General features: G+C 38.3%; 1 protein-coding gene across 2 annotated transcripts; it reads left to right on the forward strand.

The window, feature by feature from the left end:
• On the forward strand, positions 1-27390 carry BCL9 (BCL9 transcription coactivator). Of its 2 annotated transcripts, XM_058184606.1 has the most exons (7): positions 1-204; positions 2216-2532; positions 6274-6463; positions 10374-10470; positions 10832-13067; positions 19327-19587; positions 25650-27390. In XM_058184606.1, the coding sequence occupies exons 1-7, from the start codon at positions 152-154 to the stop codon at positions 26750-26752; spliced, it is 4257 nt and encodes a 1418-aa protein (XP_058040589.1). In that variant the 5' UTR covers positions 1-151; the 3' UTR covers positions 26753-27390. The 2 variants fall into 2 exon arrangements, with proteins under 2 accessions (XP_058040589.1, XP_058040590.1); XM_058184607.1 differs by lacking the exon at positions 19327-19587.
• Positions 27391-27485: the final 95 nt, after the last annotated feature.

Below are 27485 nucleotides of genomic sequence, written 5' to 3' on the forward strand. Positions count from 1 at the left end.
CAGAAAAGAGAAGCACGGAGGAGAAAGACAAGTAGGCCAGTGGCACTGAGGAAAGCACGTGGCAGAAAGTGTTTCACAACAGCCAGAAGCAACAGAAGGACTTGACAAGAGCCTGTCAGTGTGTGTAATTGTGTGCTTAGGATTTCTGTCAATGCATTCCAGTAACCCCAAAGTGAGAAATTCCCCGTCAGGAAATGCCCAGAGGTAAGAAATGTTCATTGGCCTTTTGATAGGACATGATTATGCTATGTAATTGCTAAATAATTATTGAATATTTCAATATATGTTTTATATACTGAGTACTATTAAATTTTATTGAGCTCTGTGGATCACAGTGAGATCTATGTTCATTTCTTCTCAAGGCCTTTCTACTTTTGTTTTGAATTTCATTTGGAGAAAGTTATTCAGACATAAAGTTTGGTTTTTCTTTTTAGTCTTCATTGAAAATCTCTGCTGTAATTTTTGCTAGGTATATTTTAGGAGAATTAGATTTAATCAATGTGCTAGACATCATGCTATTCTACTCTACTCTACTCTACTCTACTCTACTCTACTCTACTCTACTCTACTCTACTCTACTCTACTCTACTCTACTCTACTCTACTCTACTCTACTCTATTCTATTCTATTTTTGTTCTGTTTTTTGAGAGTGGGAGGGCAGAATAAATACCAGGAAACATTTATATTTATATTCATAGATATTTGTAAAAGCACAGTCTATTTAAGACTGAAATTTACTCTAAATTTAATAAAAAGAGAAGAAGAATAAACCACAAGTAATTTGTTCATTGATGCCTATTCTGCAGAAATAATATTTTTTTAATGAAAAACCATGTAGATGTGAGCGTAGAGAATTTTCTCTGTCTTATTGCTGATTCTAATTTCAACATTTGAGAATTAATTGATACGTTGTATTCAGTGGCTGACTGAATTTTATAGCTCCAAAACTATTGTACTCATATAAAAACTAAAAATTTAAGAGAACTTAAATGGTGTTCCAGACTAATTTCCATTATCGGGGACATTTTCTCCAATCTGAAATATCTCTCTGTAAAAATTATTAAATATAGTGACCATTGGGTGTAGTTTTGAAACCATTTATACAATAGCTCCATGAAGAGTATATAAAGTAAGAAATGTGGATCCAATCTCTTAATTATTACTGTGTGATATAATACTTGCATTTATCAGTTAAAAAGTAATTTAAGAAATTTACAATTAATGTAACTTTCTAAGTAGAACAATCATTTCTGAGCTGTTTTCTGATGGTTGAGCTGTTTGAACCCAGAGGGGTGGTTTTGTGAACTTTATGGTGTCTTGTTATTTACTTTGTGCTGATCTTAATGTGAGGCACGTCTTTGTACATAGAAACCATTGTCTTTATTGACAGAAGTCAAAGAGGTACATCCTCATGTGACTGACTGGTTCCTAGGATCTGGGAGGTTGCTATCTTGCTCTTTTCACTAAAGTAATAATGCCTCAAACAGATTAGTAACTCTCTCAAAACACTTTTTAAAATAGGAGCTGAACAATAAGCATATAATGAATTAATTTCTTGGAGTTTCTACACTATATAATAAATGTCAGGGTTCCAAGTAACACCCCCAATGAAAGAAAACTCCGAGGCTTGGATTTCCTCAAAGTTACGTTTTATTAGAAATGTCATATTGGCATTTCTGGGGAAACCCGAATCTGAAAGCTTCCAGGGTTTTCCCCACCCAAAGGAAAGTTCAAGTCCCTGCCCAACGCCCACAAGTCCATCACATGGTCCAATCAGAGCACCATCCCAACTGGAGATACCTTCCAGTTCCAACCTCCCAGGTACAGGGCAAGATGTCCTTGAACCTCTGAGAAAGGAATGTTATTATGACTATATATCCCCCATGCTCTACACATTCCTGCTTCCCAATTTCCCACAGTACTAAATGTGGAGGTCTGAAGGCCCAATACATAACATGGCTTCCAGGCCTGACAGGCTGCCCCCCTCGTCAGAAAAGCATTCCCTGAAACGAGAGTAGCAGAGTGGTTAATGATACAGTATACTAACCACCTCTTCCTCCCCCAGGGGGACCCTTTGGCTTATCAGGGAATTTATGGAATTGTTTTACTATCCTATTTGAGTCTGAGTTAGAAGCAACTGCTGAGTAAATTGGTGTGTGTGTGTTTTATGTGTTGTGTTGTATTGTATATTATTCTCTTCATCTTTCCTTGCCAGTAGTCCTAAGTCAAAACAGGAGGTGATGGTCCGTCCCCCTACAGTGATGTCCCCATCCGGCAACCCGCAACTGGACTCTAAATTCTCCAATCAGGGTAAACAGGGGGGTTCAACAGGCCAATCCCAGCCTTCTCCATGTGATCCCAAGAGTGGGGCCCATACACCAAAAGTGCTTCCAGGACAAGGAGGAAGCATGGGGTTGAAGAATGGGGCTGGCAATGGGTCAAAAGGGAAAGGAAAGAGAGAAAGGAGCATTTCAGCCGACTCGTTTGAACAGAGAGACGGTGGAACTCCCAGTGATGAATCAGAAATCAAAGGTATGTTAATATGTAAAAGTGCAGAAATATGGATAACTTTTGATTTTGATTGAGAGCTTCTATTATTGATCCTCTTCCTTTGCTTTAACAATGTACTAACCCTGAGCTGTAAAAGCAGAGCAAATTAATAGGAATATGTATTAGTTATAAGGTGAATTGTTTCATAGATAGGATCCTAAAAGTGTACACACACACACACACGACAAGACAAATGTCTAAGTTTCTTAACAACCTTTTTCTTTTTGATATACTTAAATGGAGGGCATATTCCCTTAGCCAGTAACATGAGAGTCTCAATGGGTTCTTACCAGAGGACCCTTTTGTCTCAGAAAAGAAAAGGTTTCTCTTTCGGTATATGTGAGGGAGAAATGTTTCTTCCATAAGTTGAAAGAGAAAACCTTCATTTTAGAAACATTTAATAAGAGCAGTTACTGAATTCAGAACTAATATATTATACAAGAAATTCATTTTATAGGGTCTGTTTATATTTATCTCAGGAATACTGCTGCTGAATTTGTAGTAGTTCGGTTCGTGTGTGAATCCTGTGACCTTTTCTGTGGAATTATTTTTAACCCAGTATAACCTGTTTGCTAGTGCGCTCCTCAAATACAGTTTGCATTCACACAATTAGCCCAATTAAGAGTGTTGATGCTGATCTTTAAAACCCTAAAGGGAATAAGGACAGAATGCTTAAAGGCATGTCCCTTTTCATTCTAGGCTGCTGTTTCCTTAAATTCTAATGGAGAGATCTTCTTTCCACATGTTTTGTTACGTTTGGGTAAATTATATTCTCAGAATTCCCAGTTCCAGAAAGCTTAACTGGTAGGATTTTATAAATGAAGGCTTGTCCTTTAGGAAACAAATACACAAAGTACGTTGAGTGGCTTCAGATGTTACTTCTCTGCTTGTGATAGGCACGTCTAGTAACTAAACAGTATGAGTTTGGTTGATGGGACTAATTATACTGCCCATTAACAATTAACTGTGATGCTGGGCATGCTTTTTCTGTTGGCTCTTTCATTGATATTCTGTGGCTTCCAGCTCCCCATGCTGCACTCTATACAACTGTGTGAGCTAGGGACATTTCTATAATAGCAGCATAAAATCAGTATAAATCCTATAATAGCAGTATAAATAGGCTTGGCCATTATCCAATACTTTCTTGTATTGAATATCTTTCTAGAACGTATTCATGTGTGCAGGGGTATTTCTCTAATTATATCAAATATATATGTTTGTTAGATTGAAATCCTTTTTCTTCTTGGAAGTCACATATTCCGTTTTTCCTTCTACAGTATTAGAATAGATTAGGATAATTGATAATGTAACAACCATTAATAGTGATACTTTCCTTGAGTGCTGTCTAGTTTAATTGTTGTATCTCTGATGAGAATTTGTTTTTAATTTATTTAAGATTGTTCTGCACCCAGAATTATTTGCTGGGATGGATGCCCATACAAATTAATTAATTAATTATTGGCCCAAAGTCAACAAGCTACTATAGTAGATTTGAGCCTGGTTCTCTCAAGTCCTACACAGGACACCCTACAGTGCACATTGGGAAGTTGTTTCTAGTTTGATGCCTCCAGACTTCATTGCTTTGAACCCCTTTGCCTGTTTGAGGCTTGGTGCTAACTGTAGTGTACAAGACAAGATATGCATAACTATGTACAGAATCAAAACAAGGCTGAATTATTTTTATGTATATATGGTAAATTTGTAAGTTATACTTGGAACACTTGTATTTCACCTTAAATTAATACTTTAGAAGTTTTTATCTTCTATTAGGCTTCTAATTAATTTTTTGTTATTGTGTAATCGATGTGAGAATGATATTGACAGACAGGGAAGAGATGGTGCCTAGGAAATGATCAAACAAGATAGGGGAGACCCTGGAGTTGCTTAATACTCAGAAACAAACTTAAGACCCACCTTAATGGATCAGGTGGTTAAAAGTGAGCACAGGAGATTTCTAATTTCAGACTTGCAAGATTCTGTTATTGTAGCCTTAGAATAAAATTGAATTAGCTCATCTGGTCATGTTTCCTGTCTGGTTTACCTGGGAGGGCTGATATGTTGTTTATAAATCTTATCTTTGGTTTATTTGACTATTTTAAATTTTGTAGCCATTTTAAATGTTGAAAGCTGTTCTTTAATAATGTGTGCATTAGAATGTCTGAGTTGAATTTTTAATATTAATTGATCACAGGTCGTCATCAACTTACAACCAAATTGAGCACAAAATTTCAGTTGCTAATCAAAGCAATTAAGTGAGGTTTGCCCTATTTTATGCCCTTTTTTGCCACAGTTGTTAAATAAATCACTGCAGTTGTTAAGTGAATCATGTGGTTGTTAAATGAATCTGGTTTCTCCTATTGACTTTGTTTGTCAGAAGCCAGCCTGGAATGTTGCAAGTGGTACTTTTAAGATCCTGGGACAGTGCAACTTTCATATATACATGCCAGTTGCCAAGCACCTAAATTTTGATCATGTGAGAATGGACTGCTGCAATTGGTCATTAAGTGTTGAAACTGGTCATAAGCCATTTTTTTCAGTGCCATTGTAGCAGTCACTAAACTAATGGTTGTAAGTTAATGACTGCCTATGATTTGCTTAAGTGCCAGCTATTCACAAGCATGTTAAGACTGTGCAACCATCTTTCCCCAGTGAGATTGGCCTACCCACACATGCTGGCAAAAGGGCCTTCATTAGCCAAAGAATGTCAGCTGTGGAATTCAGGAGAATAGCCTTCTCTACCATAGCTCCTGCCCTTTGGAACATCTTGCTACAGGAGATAAGATCCGCCTCCTCTTTTAGCCTTTAGGAAAACCCTGGCTATGCCAACCAGCATGGAATCCTTAAGGAAAAATTACTGGCTGGAGGTGGTTGGTACACTAACAGAAAAGGTTAACTCAACTCTCTCCTCCAAACCTTTGTTTTAGTTTGTTTTAATTTTTTGTATTTTTTGTATTTTTTTAATTTATAACTGTTATTATAAGTTGTTTCATCCTGATGTAAGCAGCTCAGACTTGCCTGAATTGCGAGATGGACGACAACTAAATTTGATAAAAAATAAACAAACACAAATGTTGACACAAATGCCCCACCTCTTTAGGAACTAGTAGTAGCAGTAAAGGAAACTAGAACTTTGCATTTTGAATCTGTATTTTCCCCATTGACCTATTTGCTTTATTTTCTTTACTTTGCCACTTTATAAGCCTGAGGCAAGAACCATGTTGTATACTTAATTTTTTGCAGTATTTTATAATCCCCCCGCTTTAATATTTAATAATAGTTGAATGTTAGGACACTGTCGATTCCTTACACAAAATCAGTATTCAGTTTTTCAGTGAGCCAGGAATTTTTTTTGTACTTAGGCTTTAAAAAATCCTGTTGATTATAGTAATATCCAATATATATTTATTATTTGGTGCAGACTACAAAGAGCAGCTGCTATCTTTGTTGAACCATGAACCTTGTTTTGTGTGTTTATATCCCAAAAGTTTTATGAAATAGTTATTTATTCCAAAGCTTTCAGCTAGATACCATATTGCTTGGGGTGTTCCCTTGCTTCAAGGCTTCTACTAAGTAACATCAATAAATTATTTTGTAGAAGCAGGACAGCTCCCTCCCCCCCCCACCCAAATTCTGTTTTACTTAAATTAAAAGTGGGCTATTGAAGGAATTAAAACCTACAGTCTACTTTTCAAAATAAAATTCTCTTCACTTTTTTCTTTCTAGATCTCGGTTCTGCTGAACATACAAAATCACAAGATGCATCACATACAACACACTCCATGGTTCCGTCAAATAGTTCAGTTCCCCGGTCTTCCACCCCTTCCCATGGTCAAACTACAACTTCAGAACCAGGAAGCATACAGAAGACGCCATCCAAAGTGGTCTATGTTTTTTCAACAGACATGGCTAACAAGTAAGTGCATCCATTTTTAAATAATAATAAATAAATAAAAATTATAATGATAAAAGATTAAAGTAAAAAATGGAATAAAAAGAAAAATAGAATTGCAGAAAAGAAAAAGAAATAAAAATATAATGAAAAGGAAGAAAAAATAATATGGGAAAGACAAAGAAAAAATATATAAATTACTTCCCCCTTCATCACAACAAACGTAAGCAATTTTAGTGGCTTATTTTAAAATACAAAACATGATCTCTGTTTCCCATATCCTATTTCTTATCTATGAACAAATCCTTAATATCTCATCATCAAAACCTGATCAGCAAAAGTCCATTCAATATTACTAGAGATAATGTATCTATTTTAACCTTGATCAAGTAAATCAATTTTATATATTCCTTTCTTTTACTTTCAGCAATCTGGATTTCCTTTCATTTTTTTGGTCCCTTTTCACAGAATTCTTCAGAATTATGACAAGCCTCCTTTGTAAATTCAATACAGGAAAATTATCAGGGTCTTTGTCAGGCATAACCCCAAATATGACAATAGTCCAATTGAATTCTATTCTTTATTTGCTTATACCTAACGAACATAATATTGCTTGAACAAAGATGTAACTGTCTAACATTATAGCTATATCCTGAGAGATTCTGGAATGTGAATACCCTGAACATCTTTCTCCCTCCTCCATTCAGCTCAGGACTGCACAGACTCATAATTTGGGCTTCTGTCTGGAATGGACTGCCTCTTCCCTGGGAAACTGGTGCTACTGAGACACCCCACCCCCAGTGCACATTCCAAGACAGGTTTCTTCACATAGGATAATCTTCATATTTTGATTATTGCCGTCCTGTAGAATAATGCCACATTTGTCTTTTTGCAGGTTGTTCTTAATGAGAAGTGACGGTCAGTCATAGCTTCCTGTTATAAATATATCTGGTGTAATTATTATCTATAAATCTATCACATCATATGTGTGGTACATATTTTTCTCTGAGTTGAAGTAGGTTTATTGTAAGAAAGCTAAACATTCTCTTCCTATGATAGTGAAATATTTGATGTCCCATTCTATATCCCAGTGCAGGATTTAAACTGATAACTCTACCAAGGAAGGACAGTATCAGTTTAGATTATCATTTATTATAGAACTTGACTTTCTGAGGAATGTGTGGATGGATGAAAGCACAAATGGAAAGGGAAGAAGGCCTAAAGAATGGAGATTACTGAAGAAAATCGAATTAAATTAGTGAAAAGAAGATTTGATTAAGATCTATACTATAAATGACTCAAGACAATGGGAGGAAGGCCAGCACATCCAAAATTGTGCTGTGTCAGTTGAATGTCCTAACCATTATGGATTGAAAAGTCAAGAGTTGAGGCTTCAGTTATTATGATTGTTGTCCTCAAGGTGAAGCAGAATCTTTGCATCTACAGATGCCAACATTTAGAGATTGATTAGCAGTCAGCATGAGAAGCAGCAGATACAGTGGCAGAAATATACAGTTCTCTTACCACTATTCAGCAAGAAGGCTAGAAAGTGCAGCAAAAGAAACCACATGAAGAACTGTAAAGGCAAAGCAGTGTGGAAGGATCAGGAAATGGAGGAGTATGGCCAGGCTTGTACCAGATGCGCTGGGAAACAATAGGAGTTAGTAGGCAGGGACTGGTTCAGCCTGGTTTTGTTCAAGTACTGCAGCTCAGAACATGGACTGCTGGGAGGAAGATTGGAGGGGAAGAGTGATAACTCCCTGAGTAGAAGTAGAAAACAAAGATTTCCCATTTGATTGAGAAATGTGGAGGTTAACTTCAATCTGTGTGAGTGCTGGATGGAAGAGATTGGTCAAGGGAAATTATATTAGGTAGAGATAGATAAATTTAAAGGTTAGGTCAATTGCCAAGTGAGGGAGATTCTCTGGAGAGATATTTGTAGTGGCATGTAACTCTTGGGAAAACTTGAGATGGGAGGGACTGCAGAAATTAATAGAGGACCTGGTAAGGAGGAGAGGATTATGGTTGTAATGAGAAGAGAGGAGTTTGATAGGATATGAGTGAAATGAGTTTTACAGGGCATTGGAAAATTATGGCCACTTTCTACTTCTTTCCCAAATGTTAAGTCAAGATGGTTAGAACTTGTGATCAAGTCAAATGTCAGATCCACTTTCAATAAATTTATCACTATCCATGATCTAATTATGAACAAGAGGGCAGATATATATATTACTGATAACTGATTGGTAAGGATATGTTCTGTGTCTGAGATATGTTCATTTGAGTTTCTGGTGCTACATTAGCCTTCATATGTAGGCAAGGTAGGAGGAGTGGCAGTCATTTTATGTGAAACTTTGTGAGAAGCACTATTTTGTATGTGACTGGAGATAAGACCTTGTTTGTGTGGTAAGGGTTGTGAGAGAAGCTAGGAATGCTACTGCTCTACTGTTGAATTCCAGTTCAAGTTGCTAGTACTTAACAGTGAGTTGGTTGTTGATTCCCTTGTCCTCCTGATTCTGATTGACTTCCATTCACTGTCAATGAAGCTAGACTCTAAACTTCATGGCCATAACTGGTCTAAGTTATCATGGCTCTAATCAAAGTGATACACTAGATTTGGTTTTCAACTCAGAACAGATAGTATGTGTTGGTGGAAAACATTTCCTTTCGCAGCTTGCATTAGATTATTCCAATAACTTGTATTGGGTTAATCAGGCCCAACATTTTCTGCAGAGAGAATGGTCCAATTAAAATGGTCTCTATAAGTTCCTAGTGGACTTGACAGGTTTATAAAGGCATTTGGAAATTTATGAATGATTGAATGGAAAGTTCTGTTGGGCATATAGTTAAGCTTTGGAATACCAAAACAATGCAAATGCTTGATAGGATTGCTCCTGAGTGACTTCTTCTATTTGTTGGTCCTAGGGGATTACTTTGTACTTTTAAGGAATTCCCTGAGATGAAATGGCAGAAAAGATACCAAGAATGACAATGTAGGGGGGAAAGTGAACATAATTGAATGTGGATATAAATTTAGCTCTGAGCCATCATTGCAGTACTAAAGGGATTAAGTATTGTTACTTCTCTACCATTCTGCATTTTTTAAATGACTTGAATCCTGTTGAGTAAGGTTGGGTCAGAACCAGGAATGAGCTACTGTGAAGGCATTTGTGGATAGAGTTACTCATTTTTGCACAGTGTTGGGTTGGTAACCAATCTAAAGAGTTGACCGAGTTGATGTCCTTAAAATTGTGACTCTCCAATTGACTAGAATCCTTGGTAAAGTTACTTCTGCTACTTGTGAACTTGATCCCATCTGGGCCTGTGTAGCTACTGTGTAGAATGAAGGTCTGAAAGTCAGTAAATGCTTTTTTAAGAAATGTCTTAAAAGATGTGCTGGCATGACTTCTGCTTAAGAGGACTTCCCACCCATGTTAAATGACTATTGCCTAGTCATCATCCTTTCCTTTTTAGAGAAGTTTGTGACAAAGGATTCTGGAGCAAGCAAATTATCTGCCCCTGTTTAGCTCTAGTCATATAAGTTATTGTCTGATCTCTATGGCAGGATTTGGAAGCAGGAAACATCTCTCTTGTCGTGATGCTTCTTTCATCATCCTTCAATACCACTGATCATGTATTATTCTAAGTTGCCCAGTAAGAGATGTGATAGAAGTCTTGACCTGACTGGGAAACTGTCAAGATTTATTTGTATGAGGGGAAACATAAGATATGGCAATGGATTTGTAGAATGATTTGATTGTTTGACATTATTCAGTTGGAGCAGCATAGTGGTTATAAATAAAGCAAAATGTGTTTTTGGTATATTTATCCTTTTGGGCTATAAGAATTCAGTTACAGAAGGAAACTTGATTTTTTATGGCAGAGAAGAATGTTCTAAATGATGTCTTAGATGCATCTGTTTTGTTTTCCTCAGGGCTGCGGAAGCTGTATTGAAGGGACAAGTAGAAACCATTGTCTCTTTTCACATTCAGAACATCTCTAACAAGGCAGAACGAAACAGTGTATCCTTGGTAAGTAACTTGATAAATGGAGAAGAGAATGGAGAACAGAAAGCTGGTCAGAAAATTGTTATATATTATTTGCACTACCGTGCATTTTTTCCAGCTATGAAAAGTGCTGTGCAGTTTTGTCCTTATTTGCCAAAAGAGTCAGACTTGCTTTTTATAGCTTGACTTGGGTGGGTTACTTTTTGTTTTGGTTCAGGTAGAGAGAAGGTTCTGGCAGACAGGAGGCATAAAAATGTTGTAGTTCTAAAATAAATTTCTCCCCTTCAGAAGTTGAAGAAGATCAGATGATAAAATCTTATATTTGTGAAAGCCATCTTTGATCAGTTTCTAATTAACAAGAGCCATGTGAAATTGTTTTCTTCAGAACACTCAGCTTCCGCCTCTCCGAAATGACACAAAGCCTCAAGTTCCATCACAGCTGCCTACTTCTCAAGAACAAACTCCTCCCCAGAATGCAAAAATGCAGCAGACTCCTCCCATTCCAGTTCCAGCACCAGCACCTAAATCTACTAGTTCTTCTTGCCCTGTTGACCAAGACAATCCTGGCCTAGAAAGTAATGTGATGCCTGCAGGAAGTCCTGCTAACTCTACTCCTCTACAAGCTGAAGGATTTGGGCAAACTTCAACCCCCAATAATCGAGCAGTTAGTCCAGTTTCCCAAGGAAGTAATAGTTCCACTGCAGATCCTAAAGGTCCCAACCAGCAAGTATCTGGAGGAGATCCACCAAACATGGGTGAAAATCCAGATGGGCTATCCCAGGAACAACTGGAGCATAGAGAACGTTCGTTACAAACTTTGCGAGATATTCAGCGAATGCTTTTCCCAGATGAAAAAGAATTTGCTGGAGGCCAAACTGGGGGGTCCCAGCCAAATTCTGCAGTTCTGGATGGTCCCCAAAAGAAATCTGAAGGACCAATACAGGCAATGATGGCCCAATCTCAAAGTTTAGGTAAAGGGCCAGGACCCCGGACAGAAGGAGGGGCTGCATTTGGTTCCCAAGGGCACAGAGACATGCCATTTTCACCAGATGAAGTTGGACCACCATCCATTAATTCTCAATCTGGTCCTATTGGACCAGACCATCTGGATCACATGACCCCTGAACAAGTAGCCTGGCTGAAATTGCAGCAGGAGTTCTACGAAGAGAAACGGAGAAAGCAAGAGCAAGTTGTACAGCAGTGTTCCTTACAGGACATGATAGTTCACCAGCATGGACCACGAGGATTAGTTAGAGGCCCCCCACCTCCATATCAGATGACCCCAGGGGATGGCTGGGGACCTGGAGGCCCTGAACCCTTTCCTGAAAGCATAACAATGTCTCACTCACTACCTCCAAGAGGCATGGCCCCCCATCCCAATGTACCTAGCAGCCAGATGCGACTGCCTGGATTTTCTGGAATGATAAACCCTGACATAGAAGGTCCCAATGTCCCAAACACCACAGGTAGACCTGGGCTTTCAGGTGTTCCTTGGCCAGATGATGTGCCAAAAATTTCAGATGGCCGCAATTTTCCTCCTGGGCCGGGTGTGTTCAGTGGTCCTGGACGAGGAGAGAGGTTTCCAAATCCTCAAGGCTTGCCTGAAGATATATTCCAGCAGCAGTTAGCAGAAAAACAACTAGGACTTCCTTCTGGCATAAGCATAGAAGGAATTAGGCCTGGCATGGAGTTGAACCGGATGATTCCCCCTCAAAGACACATGGAGCCTGGCAATAACCCCCTCTTTCCACGTATGCCACTTGAGGGACCCATGAGCCCTTCTCGGGGGGAATTTCCAAAAGGAATACCACCTCAGATGGCAGCTAACAGAGAGTTGGAATTTGGGATAGGCCCCAGCAGCATGAAAGGGGATGTGAATCTGAATGTCAACATCACTTCCAATCCACCAATGTTACCTCAGAAAATGAGGGAAGCTGGAGTGGGTCCAGAAGAAATTATGAAGATGCGCCCAGGTATCTCAGAAATGCTCCCCGCTCAGCAAAAAATGGTTCCCTTGCCATTTGGTGATCATCCTCAACAGGACTATGGAATTGGCCCAAGACCTTTTCATCCTATGTCTCAGGGCCCAGGTGTTGGTCTCCGGAATCATAGAGAGCAAATAGGGCCTGACCAAAGGACTAACAATCGTCTTAGCCACATGCCACCACTACCTCTGAACCCCTCCAGTAACCCAAACAGCCTCAACACGACTCCTCCGGTTCAACGCAATCTTGGACGCAAACCCCTGGATGTCTCTGTTGGTGCCAGCCAAGTTCATTCTCCAGGCATAAATCCACTTAAATCCCCCACAATGCGCCAGGTTCAGTCTCCCATGCTGGGATCTCCTTCTGGAAACCTTAAGTCTCCCCAGACTCCATCACAGCTGGCGGGGATCCTTGCTGGTCCAACTACAGCAGCCGCAGCTGCTTCAATCAAATCTCCCCCAGTTATGGGTTCTGCTGCCGCTTCACCTGTCCATCTCAAATCTCCATCCCTCCCTGCACCTTCTCCTGGATGGACTTCATCTCCAAAGCCTCCATTGCAGAGCCCTGGAATCCCCCCAAACCACAAAGCATCTCTTGCTATGTCTTCACCAGCCATGATGGGAAATGTTGAATCAGGTCAGACTTAATTTTTCTTATGTCTTTTTGATCAGTAGTGATCCTTGCTTGTTTCTAAATTGTTTTGCTCTGATACTGTTAACAATTGCTTAGCAGTTGAGCAGGTCATTTTTTTTCTCTTGAAAATGTAGTTGTGAGCATACAATGTCTTTGAGTTCTACAGTTTTATGTATCAGGACATAGTAAAAATCATCTGGTCTTTAGCAGTTCTTAAAAGTAGGTAAATACAATCTCAGATGAATAACACATGACATATTACACCATGTCATCATTTATTTTACAAAAAGAAATCCAAAATGAAGAAGCTATGTGTGAAAAACTAAGTACACTTCATGATAGAATAGCTTGAGCAACCACCTTTAGCAACAATAACTTGAAGTAATCATTTTCTGTATGACTTTATCAGTTTCTCACATCATTATAGAGGAAATTTGGCCCAGTCTTCTTCGGTTTCTTTTCAGTTCATTGAGATTTGTGGATGTTTATTTTATGCACAGCTCTTTTAAGGTCCCACCACATCATTTCAATTGGGTTGAGGTCTGGACTTTGACTGGGCAATTGCAACATCTTGATTCTTTTTCAGCCATTCTGTTGTAGATTTGCTGGTGTGCTTTGGGTCATTATCCTGTTGCATGACCCAGTGTCAGCCAGGCTTTAGCTGTTAGACAGGTGTCCTCACATTTGACTCTAGAATATCTTTGGTATACAGTAGAGTTCATGGTTGACTCAATGACTGCAAGGTGCCCAGGTCCTGTGGCTGCAAAACAAGTCCAAATCATCATCTCTGCACCACTGTGCTTGATGGTTGGTGTGAAGTGTTGGTGCTGATATGCTATTTTTGGTTTTCACCAAACATGGCACTGTGCATCATGGCCAAACATCTCCACTTTGGTATTGTCTGTCCAAAGAACAGTGTTCCAGAAGTCTTATGAATTGTTTAACTTTGCAAACCTAAGCCGTGCTACCATGTTGTTTTTAGAGAGAAGAGGCTTTCTCCTGGAAACCCACACTTGTTCATTCTTTTTCTAATTATATTATCATGAACTTCAACATTTAACATGCTAACTGATGCCTGTAAGTCTGAGATGCAACTCTTGAATTTTTTGCAATTTCTCCAAGCATTGCATGCTCTAATTTTGGGATGAATTTGCTGGAACGTCCACTCCTGGGAAGATTGAAAACTGTCTTGATTGTTTTCCACTTGTGAATAATCTTTCCTCATTGTAGAACGATGGACTTTAAATTGTTTGGAAATGGCCTTAACACCATTCACAGATTGATGGGCAGCAACAGTGGCTTCTCTAATATTAACCCCTTCTTACCTATGGAAGCTGTAAAGCAGGGGTATCAAAATCAATTTCATTGAGGGCCGCATCAGGGTTGTGTTTGACCTCCGGGGGCGGGGGGCGGGATGGGTGTGGTCAGGATGGGCGTGGCCAGCTCAACACCACTCATGTCAGGGTGGCCCAAATGCTCTGCCAGCAAAAACGGACTCCCAAGCTTCGTTTTCGGCTGCCACAGCCTCCTGCAACCCTCTGCCAGCAAAAACCCTCTGCCGCATGCAGCCCTCCTGAGTTCCATTTTCACTAGCAGAAGCACAGAGGGCCAGTCCTTCGCTGTTTCCAAGATGACCCCATAGGCCAGATCTAAGTACCCCATGGGCCGGATCCAGTCCCCGGGCCTTGAGTTTGACACCCTTGCTGTAAAGAGTATACTTAGTTTTTTACACATGGCTTCTCCATTTTGAATTTCTTTCTGTAAAATAAATGACAAAGTGTAATACGTCATGTGTTGTTCATCTGAGGCTTGTATTTACCTATTTTTAAGAACTGCTAACGACCAGATGATTTTTACTATGACTGTATCTTCCCTCTCTAAAGTTCAAACTAAAGCAAAGGGCTAGGGTTCAGTAATCTAATAACAGAGTTGGTGGAAACTTTGAATTGATAATTGAGCAAGCTGTTTAAATGTATGTTCCTTGTTTAGCAGCCTGATATACCCATCTAGTTTGATTGATTAAATTATTAAGTAGAAATATTGAGAACATGGCCATTAGTTAGAGAACCATTTTGAAATAGGATTTCTTTTATATCCATATTGTAATAATATTGAAATAGTTTGTTATTGCTGCCTTCTGGGAACTTTGAATTCTTGGTCAAATCTATACTCTGATGATTTCTGGTGATCAGCCCTGCTTAGCGTTTTGGTGTCAGTCAGGGTTGGTTAGGTTCTGCCACCAAACTGGGTATGGCATAAAATTGTCACTTAAGGAAATTTTTGAAAAAGACCCAGAAGTTAGAATAGTAACCACCATCTTTGTATTTTAGTGGATTTTAAGAGTTTTCGCACAAATGCTCTCTCTCACTATACACTCACATGGAAGTTAGTTTAGTAGGATTTGAGTGTCTATTATGTGTTGTCAGAGAAATGTCAGTTGAAATTTTCATGGATTTTACAATTCCACAAAATGGGATTCCTTGGTTTTGATTCACATGACCTTGTTTTCCCTGCAGAATTGCAAGTGCCATTTAATCTTCCAGATTTATAGTTTAAAGGCAACGGACTATTCTCACCCTGTAAGATTGTAATAAAGCAAGTCTCCAGTGTGCAATGTTTGCATGCCAGTTGTTTGATAGATCCAGCCTTGGGAGCAATTCAGACTATGAAATCATGTTATTCTGGGAATTAGGAAGGCAACCAAGTCAACTATTTGGGTACACTGTCCTCTAGTGTTTCAGAGAAATCATTGCAATGGAGCAGCAATCTGCTTTTGTTAATAGTAGGGATCTCTTGTACTTCTGAGGCAAACCGAATTTTTACCTTAATGGTGGTCAAACATTTGAAAGTTTAGAATAGAATAGAACAGAACAGAACAGAATAGAATAGAATAACGTTTATGAAGTTTATAAAAGTGTTGCTAGTTTCCTATCACTCTTCAACATGAAAAAGGTGTACATAAATCTTTCAAGCTCCTATATACTTTGCCCTTTAAGTAACCCAGGCAAAGGAATATGGTTTTATAGAATTATGGAATGTAAGGGCAGGGGGAACTCTTGGAGACCTTCTAGTTCAGGGGTGTCAAACTCGCGTCATCAAAGCAGACATATCAGGACGTTTTTCCCCTTCACTAAACCGGGCATGGGCTTGGCCAGTGTGTGACACATCTGGCCCGTGGGCCACAAGTTTGACAGCTCTGATCTAGTTCAGTTCCCCTGCCCAGTATAGGAATTAATTCCTACATGTATTACACACAAAAGTATATAATAGAGTTGATGTTCCTAGGGATATTCGTATCATGGGAAATTATTTAGCATTGCTGAAAAAATTGATCAAAAATGTGAAAATGCAGTCAATGTTTCTAAATGCAAGATCATGCACTTAGAGAAAAAGATTACCTGCAAATTTGGTGACCTTCTAGCTCTCCATCTAAACAACTATATCACCACTGATGTATACTCTCTGGGAAATATTGTTCATTTAGATATATATCCAGCTAATGTAGTATTGCACAGCCTGCGTTTTTGTATATTCTCTGCTAGAATTTCCTGGGAAATCATGTCAAACGTTTAAATCAGGGAACTATGCCCACTGCACTACCACAATCTCTTAAGCTGGTCACCCTATGAAAAAAGGAGATTGTGTTGATTTAGCATGATTTGTTCATGATAAACCCACATTGGCTTCTGTTAAGCAGTCATTCTATTCCCAATGATCCCAAAGTTAAGCTATGTTAGAGTTTTGCTAGTATCAGAGTTAAGGCAGCTCATCTATAGTTATCAAGGAGGTGCGTCTCTTTTTCCCTTTTGAAGATTTGACCTTTTCTAGTCATCTGGGACTATATGTTTCAGGCAGGGAGACTTTGGAATGACATCAGCAAGCTTTTTCAAGACTCATAGATGTGATTGACCTGGTTCTACAGACTTAACTGATTTATAGTAATCAGGTGTTCTCTACTCATGAGTGCCACATTGTCTTTTCGGTTTCATTCCATCAGGAATCATGCCTTTTTCTTATCACCAGTTACTATTTACCTTATTCAAGCAGTTTCTTTTCTTTCTTTCTTTTACTCCTGACATGGCAAAAAAGCTGCTTTGATGTCTTTAGCTTGCCTATTTCCCCTTTATGCTTAAGCTTTTATAACTTTTCTGCAAGTAGCTCTGTGATGATACTCCTCTTCAATGAAGTAAAATACTCAGTTTTCATTTGAATGTGAATTAGAAATGGTTTCTGAAATTCAAAAGTCACCCTCTGAAATAAGATTCTCTTCCTCACTTTCTGATTATTAATCTGAGATTAATAATCTAACCAACACATAAATCCTTGACCATTTATGTTTCCTATCTGAATACCAACAAAATTTAATTCTAGAATTATTAAAATAAAGCCCTATACTGTATGCAGGATGTGGTTTAAATTCTAAAACAATTTTGCCTAGAATTTTTGTTATGGTCACTAATTACACACTATTATATTAGAATATTAGAGAAAAATTACAAGCTAGTTAGCCTTTTGCATTAAAAACAGTTTATAACAGTGTGTGAACTTCTAAATGCTTCCTGCTTGTTCAGCTTTACTTCGCATATCCTCCGAAAAGGAGCTATAAATGCTTGCATTGGAATTCCCATTAGTAAGGTAACTAATATTCAAAATAAATTTTTAATTAAAGTAGGGAAGATTGTGAAAGTGGTATTTTGTAGGCATTCATTCTCTTCCAAAGCCACCTGCAAGTACTGTACAATATCTCTTGCCCTGGCAATTCCTAATGGTATAGAATAGATATGGTACTATGGCAGTGGTGAAATTCAAAAATTTCCCTACTGGTTCTGTGGGCATGGCTTAATGGTCATGTGACCAGGTGGGCGTGGCTGCACAACTGACTCACACACAATGCAAAAGCAGCTGGACTTCACACAAAATGGCCCCTGCAACAACAAGGAACCTCACAGAGTCACAGAGAGCTCAAAAACCAACTATCACACTTTACACAAAAATAACACAAAAGCTGCACAACTGAATCACATACAGTGCAAAAGCAGCTGGACTTCACACAAAATGGTCCCTGCAACAAGCAGGAACCTTACAATCAGGCACAGCTGATTGTATCAGAGCGGATCGTCGGAACTTGATTTGGGCAAATAGGTAGTAAAAAAATTCTTAAAAGATTAAAAAAAGTTCCAAGGATCACGTGACACAGCTGATTGTTGCACAGCTGATCGTCAGAACTTTTTAAAGCATATTTTTACTACCGGTTCGGGCGAATGGTAGCATTTTTTACTACCGGTTCGGGGGAACCGGCCCAAACCAGAAGCATTTCATCCCTGTACTATGGTACTACCACTATATTCATTAATGTCAACTTGGGCAGCATGGGCAGCAAACAAATTTAATAAACAAATGCTTGCTTTCAAACTGCTTTATAATCCTATGTAGTACATCTATCATATATAATATAACTCTTAACACTTGCCGTACATTTCTTGTAATAAAATATCATCAAAAGCTGCAGTTGTTTCAGTTGAAATAAAGCCCATCTTCCTTTCTTCCTTTCATTTAGCCGCTCCTATGACTCAGTAGGGCTGTGTTGAAGACAAACCTAGCTATCACAGAAAGCAAAATGAGTAACAAGCACAGCATTTGTCTCTTCAGGGTTATTTCCTGTTTTTACTTGAACATTGATGGACTAATAGTGGGAAGATCCTATTTTTACAAATTAGCTAAAGGTCAATTAAATTATAGCACCTTTCTCTATCCCATCAAAAGAATTCTAGAACACTTTGAAGCTTAATTAGCCTTGAATAGTTAGAACTTGTAGTCTCCTGTAATCATTTATTCTAAACACAGTGTGGCCAAAGAATGGTCTTTGGAGAGAATGTCTGTTGTGTTCAATTGTTTTTTAGTAGACAAATTGTAGAACAGTTTCCTGATAATAGGATTTTTAGGCTCATCATAGCTCAGCGGGCGTTCATGTGCTGTGCATACAGGAGATTCTAAGTTCATCCCTCACATGTTCAATTTAAAAGGTCTAGCAATAGAAGTGATGAAGAATGCCTTTTCCTGCTGAGGGGAAAGTATTCTATAAGTACACGATAAGGCAAGATTAGAACAAACAAACAGTGACATGGTATTAAGTAATTTCAAATAGCTACAGGACTTCTAACTTGGAAGCCAAGAACTCTTGGCAATGCATATTTTTCTAACGAAGTTCATTAAGTAATGTACCTTTAAAAATATTAATTAACCTGCATGTATTTGTTTCCAGGTGTTGCACCCCCTTCAACAGTTAGTCAGAATGCTCCTGTGACTCTTTCTGGAAATCTTCCTTCCAGCAGTCCTTATACAATTCCTCCAGAACCCACCCTGTCTCAAAATCCTCTTTCTATTATGATGTCCCGGATGTCCAAGTTTGCTATGCCCAGTTCAACACCGCTCTATCATGATGCTATCAAGACTGTAGCCTCATCAGATGATGACTCTCCTCCAGCACGGTCCCCAAATTTACCATCAATTAACAATCTTTCAGGTAAATAGAAAGAATCCTGCAAACACTGTTAATCACATACAGTTCTACCATCTGTCTGGAGATAATGTAAATAAAAAAAAACAGTTATCATGTGGGAAAACAGGATTTTCTGAATTTTGCTCACTGAAATTATTCCAATAAATAGGGTGGTTTGAGAGAAAAGAATTGTCTATGATTAGCCAGACATGAGTTCACAGTGAGCATAGTAAAAGGCTTGGGGTATTTTAATAATACTTTTCATAGGACACACATGCTATAAGCATACATGCAGGGGCTTCCCCCTTACTTACCTTTCCTTTTTTTTTTTTTTCTTTCTTACCTTTCTGCCATAAGTACTTCTCTGAATATATTTCTTTATATTTAGAATGGAGCACGGTGACTGCCAGATTTCTTTAAATTATACAATGGTGGTTAAAGGTTTATGAACCTTTTGAATTTTCAGTATTGCTGCATACATATATAGATCCACACAAGTCTAAACTAGTTAAAGAAAACCCAGTCAAAAACATTTTGCTTGTTCATTTGTTTACTGAGAAAAATATAAGTGATATATTTGTGTATGGCAAGAGTACTTCTTTCAGTAACTGATGTGTCCATCGTGGACAACAATAGTTGGAACTAAATATTTCCAATAACTGTTTTGCATATTGACTTGGAAGAATTTCAGCCCTTTTCTTCTTACAAAACAATTCCGGGATATTGGTGGACTTCCTTACGTGACATGCCCACATACAAACCTTTCACAATATTTCTATGGGATGAAAACCAGACTTTGATTTGGCCATTCTCAAATTACTTTCTTTTGCTTTAATCATTATTTGTTTGGATGACTTGTGTGTTTGAGTTGTCTTGCTGCATAGCCAACTTTTTCTTGAGCTTCACTTAATGGACAGTTACTCTGACATTTTCTTGTAGAATTTGCTAGTATAATTCCAAATTTCTGTAGAATTTGCTGATAATATTTCTTGTTAATTATAACAAGCCATCCCTGCACAAAGGCAGCAAAGTAGGCCAGAATTACCATGCTGTCACTACCATATTTCACAGATGGAATAAGGTTTTTATGCTGAAATGCACTGTTTGTCTTTTGCTAAACATAATGCTTTTCATGCAAGCCAAAGCTTCTAATTTGGTTTCATCTATCCAATAACATTCTTCAATAACCTTCTAGCTCAGTGATTCTCAACCTTTTGTCCACCATGGACCACCTTTAAATACTTTTTGTGGCCACAGAACCCCAAGATTTCTTGAGAGGCCTTTATTTTCTTAGACGTTAACCAGGATTTCTGAGTATTAGGCCCTTTGTCCTTAGTTGGTGAGCTTGGCTAGGGTAACAATGGTGTTGAATTGCTTCTATTTGTACATGATATGCCTGACTGGGCTGGTAGAGTCCAAACTTTTTTTTTTTTAATGTAACTTTATCCAGCCTGGTGAGTATCGATGGTAGAATCCAAACTTAAAAAAAATTAAAGCCTGGGGAACATCAATAACTGATTTTAGAGATTCTCAGGAATGTATTGTTGAAGCCATGACATATTTCCGCATGCTTGTGTTGTGAAGATTAGACTTCGATAGTGAATGCCCAAAATTCTATTATTTAAATAAATTCAATAAATAAATATATAGGTGTTCACAAACTTTTAAGCCCTATTATAATTTCTAGTATAAAGATGAGGAAAAAAAGGATTTTGTTCCTGTCTCTCTTTGAAATAAGTATGTTTATCATATATCTGTGAGTTAGTTCCAGTCCAGGAACCATATTCATGTGGATGCTATGTGTTTCCATAAGTAACTGTTAGAAAACGTGAAGTAATAATGCTGATTGATATTTTAGAATAGAACAGAACAGAATAACAGAGTTGGAAGGGAACTCGAAAGTTTTCTAACTCTGAACTCCCTGCTCAGGCAGGAAACCCTATACCATTTCAGACAAATTGGTTGTCCAATCAATTGGTTAATTGGTTGTCCAATCTCTTCTTAAAAACTTTTAGTGTTGGAGCATTCACAACTTCTGGAGTCAAGTTATTCCACTTTTATTTTCATAAAAGCTAGAAGCAGATTCTACAAGAGGATTCTTGGTAACTATTTTGCCTTTCTTTATCAGATTAAGTGTTATTTTAGAGAAGTTTATCTAATGCAGTTAGATTTTTCATCCCTAAAATGCTAGGGCTTGAGTTGAAAGTATACTAAAAGCAGCTCTTATATTTTCAACAAGATAGAATTTTTTTTAAAAAATTAGATGATTGTAGGCATTAAGGTTCATAGAGACTAGTGTGGCTAATAAGATTGTGTGAAAGTTTAAGTAATTTGATTTGGAGATTAATTTGAAGTACTTCTTTGAATGAAATCATTGAATCAATGATTACTTCAAATTACTCAAAAATTTCAAGTGAAAGCAAATGATTTTCAGAATACTTTGGAGAGCATTCAAATGACGGGTTTTCTGACTTCAGAGATTTTCAATCATTTTTGCTTATTTCCTCAGACTTGAAGTAAAGAGGGGTTGATGTGAGTGTGTGAAGGTTGAATGTATGAAGGTTCTTTGATATATGAATTTTTTTTTATTATTTCTGCAAATAGGAATACTGAAATACATCCTGCTTTTTGTGTGTCGGTTTTAGCTAGAATTTGTGTAGGCAGATTTGCTTGGAAGAAGAAAAAGAATTCAGATTTATTCTGTTTATGTTCCTTATGTGGTTTGCATTTTCTTGTATAGGCTTAGATCTTTTATCCTTACTCTTGTTTGCTTCTCACTATATGTAGTGCAGTGCCTGTTGGTTTCTTTATTGCCTATCTGGAATTCATTAGCACTTTTGGTCCCCCTCATTCATATCTATTTTTAAAAATATTTTTTTCTGTTTGTAATCTATGTCTTGTCTGGTTCTGAATGAGTTCTTTTCAATGCCTGAGTGAGTTTGAGACTGCGTCTTGGCTGTTTGACTATTTTGTATATAATTCAGATTAAAAAAAGTCTGAAAAATAATGTTACTAGAAATTAAGTTGCAGCATACAAAAGCGTTTTCCTTAGAAGAATTTGCTTTGCAAATAGCTATGCTTATGCAGCTAGAAAAATATGTGGTTCTTGAGAGTGAGATTGTTAAACTGTTGTATGATTTTATTCTTTAAAACAGTTTTAGAAGGCTTTTATTTATAGGTTGAGTTTTCCAACATTGTTTCAGCAGTTTTTATAAGCTCTTTGGAGAAATTTGGAATCTGGTGCTGGTGATTATTAAAATTCTGCCACAAAATATTATAAACCTGTCTGATCAAACTCTGCAGGATTGATGTTATCCTATGTTCTTTTGAGTCTTGATGAACATATTTGATTTGATTCTTGATGAACGTATCTTTTCTTTTATGTACACTGAGAGCATATGCACCAAGACAAATTCCTTGTGTGTCCAATCACACTTAGACAATAAAAAATTCTATTCTATTCTATTCTATTCTATTCTATTCTATTCTATTCTATTCTATTCTATTCTATTCTATTCTATTCTAAAGGGAAGGCTGGAAAAGCAGGCAGAGCATGCATCTGGAATTTTTCCAACTATCAGTAGCTATAGGAGGCATCTGTATTTTCTCTTAGTAATAAAGTAATATGGTATATTTCTGAGTGTATATTTCTTCTCTTCCATCGTGTTGTGTGTATACATGCGCTCTGGAAAACACAGAATATTTTTAGATGTTTTTTTATTTCAACTTTGATTTTTTTTTTATAAATAACTCAATGCAGTTCCTAATGAATGTTCCTAATACTGCTTCCTCCTTCTATTTTCCCCACAACAACAACAACCCTGATGTGAATTGGGCTGAGAGAAAGTGACTAGCCCAAAGTCAATTAGCTGGCTTCCATGCCACAGGTATGATTAGATCTCAGAGTTTCCTGGTTTCTAGCCTGGTGCCTTAGCTACTAGACCAAACTGGCAATCTCTCCACTCTGATGACAGGGAAGAAGAGACAGAAGTTTAGAATGGAAGAGTCAGTAATGTTTGAAGGTGCTAACTTTCCCATAGTATTGAGTTTGAGAAGATGGGGGTGGATATTTTTCTCCATAACCCCCCTGGTCTATTTTTGTACTTAAGATACTTTCCTGGCTTTGCCTGATATACCAGATTGGGTCCCATTACATGCAGTTTTCAGAATTACTATACTAATAGAGTTACAAACTCTGTTATAATGGACATTGACAGAAGCCAGTTGCGAAGGTCACGATGGTGGTCATGGGAGGCTGTGCCTGTCCTAAATCTGTACCAATTGACAAGCACCCAAGTCACAATCATTTGATGCAGGGATGCTGCAGGGGCCATAAGCCAAGGACCAGTCATAAATCTACATTTTTATTGCTGTCAACACCTTGAACAGTCACTGAATGAGGCAGTCATTAGCCAAGGACTACCTGTATGTAATTTCTTTGCCAGATCATACTGGGTTGGAAAGACTAGGCAAGATAGGGAAAGAATAGAGACTATTGTTTTCAGAATTCTTTTCACTCTTGATTGCTGCCCAATTTCTGGTTTTTTTCTCTCTACAGTTTCTAACTGATCTAGCCCATTTTTGAACATGATTTTGTTTGTTAGCTTCTTCCAAACAATAATTTTGTCTAATTCTATTTGGTTTTTAGAAAGTTATCCTGCTCACAAACAAGTTCCGGGCTCCTTTATCTAATCTCTGTCCAGCATTCTGTAGAGCTAGAAAGAGTAAATTATAGAGACTGAGAGAACATGGCTTTTTGGAACCTTTCCAGCTACTTTACCAGCAATGTATGAGGTGTTATCTACATCCCCTGTGTTTCTGGGCTAGAGTGGATAAAGCCCTTTGTTGAATGTGTTTTTATGTGTTGTTTTACTGGATTTCCCATCTTATTCATTGTACAGTATTTATATCTTGTTCCTGGTAGGTGAGTTAAGCCATAATGTTTCAAGCATAGCTAGCAGCTCCACCTTTCCTTTATACACAGGGGATATTTTTTATTGAAATTCTCCCCCCATCCCCAAGATCATGGCTCACGAGCCAAACTAACATAGCAAAGCAGGCATACAGCTCAAGTCTGGGCTCAGAAGCACTGAGGAAGAAGCTGAGGTGTGTTCTAGAGATACTGTAATTATCTGTAAAACAGGAAAGGATAAATCTCCGAAGTAAGAACATTGTAGGCATTGTAGTTGGATGCTGCTTCAGGCTATATACTTAGGATCAAGCATGCTTATGTAGCATACCTGCAAGTTGTTTGCACAAGAATGGCTTTCTGTGGAATATACTTTGAGAAATACTGCTCTGGAGGTCTATAACTGTTTTCATCTTGTTTTGTTCCCCCAAAACTGATGTTTCTGTACTTCCCCATTATAGGTTACGGTTGAATTTTGTTGATCAGATCAAATTCGTTCAATTCTTGAATAATAGTGTCAGCTCAAAACCTATAGTCATTAAATTTTACTCATCTCTTAGTTGATCCAGAAACCCCAATGGTTATTAATGCTTAGAAAAGAGCAATACAACAGCAGATGGTCTGTAACTGTCTTGATTTCTTATTTATGTTACCTTAGGTGATTTTGCTTGTAATTGTTATAACTTCCTGAAACAGTATAGGAGACATATTACCATTTTTCTTTCTAAAGCATGATTTAATTATTGTATTGATATTTTCTGAAATGTATTGAGTTTGGGTTTCTCCTATAAAAATACTGATGAGATTGTAAGTGGTACTGAAAATACTGACTGCATAAGTGATATATGGCCTAGATTATGTCTTAGAATCCCTTACACTGCAGCATCCATGCTTTGGCAGAGAAGCCAAAGTTTTAAAAAATCAGTCACTTAGATAGTCGTGAGACAAGCATGATCAGCATGGGTCTACATCTATGTTTTCCTACCTCTGTGTTTTCCTTAGGAGAGAAATGTTTCTCAAATAACAGAGGAAACAAATATGTTGAAAAACTAGGTATATAGAAATATCTTGCATGAAACACTTAATATAGTAATGAAGAAAAGTAGTTTTGTGTCTATTAAATGGTTTTATGTTTTTACTTATTTTGTTCTAATGTGCTTTTTTCCCTTTTCTCCAGGAATGGGCATTAATCCCCAGAATCCTCGTGTTTCTGGTCCCAACCAAGCAGGCTCGATGGCAACTCTTAGCCCAATGGGAATGACACAGCCACTAACTCATAGTAATCAATTGCCCTCTCCAAATGCTATGGGAGCCAATATACCTCCTCATGGGGTTCCTGTAGGACCTGGTTTGATGTCACACAATCCAATGATGGGCCACAGTTCCCAAGACCCACCAATGGTACCTCAAGGACGCCTGGGCTTCCCACAGGGATTTCCTCCAGTACAATCTCCTCCCCAGCAGGTGCCATTTCCTCATAATGGTCCTAGTGGAGGACAAGGCAATTTCCCAGCTGGAATGAGCTTCCATGGGGAAGGACCTCTGGGGCGACCCACCAGCATGCCCCAAAGTTCAACCGATCCAGCACTTTGTAAGTCTGGAGGTCCAGGGGGACCAGACACTTTCACAGTTCTAGGAAACAATATGCCTTCAGTTTTCTCTGATCCAGAGCTACAAGAAGTGATTCGCCCTGGAGCCACTGGAATACCAGAATTTGACCTGTCCAGGATAATTCCATCTGAGAAGCCAAGCCAGACATTACAGTATTTCCCTCGTGGAGAAGTACCAGGCCGCAAACAGCCACAGAATGTTGGGCCTGGCTATTCTCATATACAGGGAATGATGGGAGAACAGAATCCAAGAATGGGGCTGGCATTACCTGGCATGGGAGTCCCTGGTGGCACACCTGATATTCCTCTTGGCACAGCATCCTCTATGCCAGGCCATAACCCTATGAGACCACCTGCCTTTCTGCAACAAGGAATGATGGGACCTCACCACCGGATGATGTCACCAGCACAAACAGCAATGCCTGGCCAACCCACCCTAATGAGCAACCCAGTAGGCATGATTCCAGGCAAGGATCGAGCTGCTGCTGGGCTATACAGCCATCCAGGACCTGTAGGTTCACCTGGTATGATGATGTCAATGCAGGGCATGATAGCACCTCAACAGAACATCATGATTCCTCCACAGATGAGGCCACGGGGCATGGCTGCTGATGTAGGAATGGGAGGATTTAGCCAAGGCCCTGGGAATCCAGGGAATATAATGTTTTAAGCTGCTACATAAAGACTGGATGGTTCCAATCCTTGTTGATATGAGATTCCAGGAGCACAGTTTGATCATGCAATAGGTGAAAACAGACCAGAGGATGCTTTGGAAAATCTCGAATGTATGGAATTTCCTGAAAACAAATGAATTCATTTTAACAGGTTGTTTTTTTAAAATTTATTTTTTAAAAATTATTTTTGTGTACTTGGGTATCCTGTGATGGCACCTGCTTTGAAAATCTGTAGCTGTATTTTGAGAATTGCCATTTGTCACGAGTTGCACCATTCTCTGTATGTTTACGTCCTTCGGACTGGCTTCTCCCAGGACTCACTTATCTTTGGGGATTATTTTTGTGTACTGTACTATATTGTAAAAGGGATTTTAGCAGAGACTTTAGTCTTGGGGGTGAAAGGCTGTTTACTTTTAGGTGGAAAATCCATCTTCAGAACTTTGGACTATTTTCCTTCAACTCAATCTATAGAAAAACCAAACTACAACCTCAGAGCAGAGTATTAATGAAAAGCACAAAAGGAACTGAAGTTCAGTGAGGGGGGTAAACTTTAAAAAAAAAATAAGTTAAGGACATATTTTTCAGATTATGAGTGCTGTCCAGCACTTTGTCTCTCCCTCCCACCCCTTTACTGTCTCCTCCTCTGGCAGCTGCAATACATTGTATTATTTTGGGGAGCATATCTAGGAGAGCCCCTTCTTGTGCTGAGAGTGTTACCACTTTCAGAAA

The sequence above is a fragment of the Ahaetulla prasina genome, chromosome 5 (genome assembly GCF_028640845.1).
Source record: "Ahaetulla prasina isolate Xishuangbanna chromosome 5, ASM2864084v1, whole genome shotgun sequence".
NCBI classification, from domain to species: domain Eukaryota; kingdom Metazoa; phylum Chordata; class Lepidosauria; order Squamata; family Colubridae; genus Ahaetulla; species Ahaetulla prasina.

What these genes read in the sequence shown, in the direction of transcription:
- BCL9 (XM_058184606.1), top strand. Translation starts at nt 152, where the DNA reads ATGCATTCCAGTAACCCCAAAGTGAGAAATTCCCCGTCAGGAAATGCC. An exon ending in TGATGAATCAGAAATCAAAG is followed by an intron (nt 2,533 to 6,273) that starts GTATGTTAATAT and finishes TTTTCTTTCTAG; the next exon opens with ATCTCGGTTCTGCTGAACAT. An exon ending in ATCAATTAACAATCTTTCAG is followed by an intron (nt 19,588 to 25,649) that starts GTAAATAGAAAG and finishes CCTTTTCTCCAG; the next exon opens with GAATGGGCATTAATCCCCAG.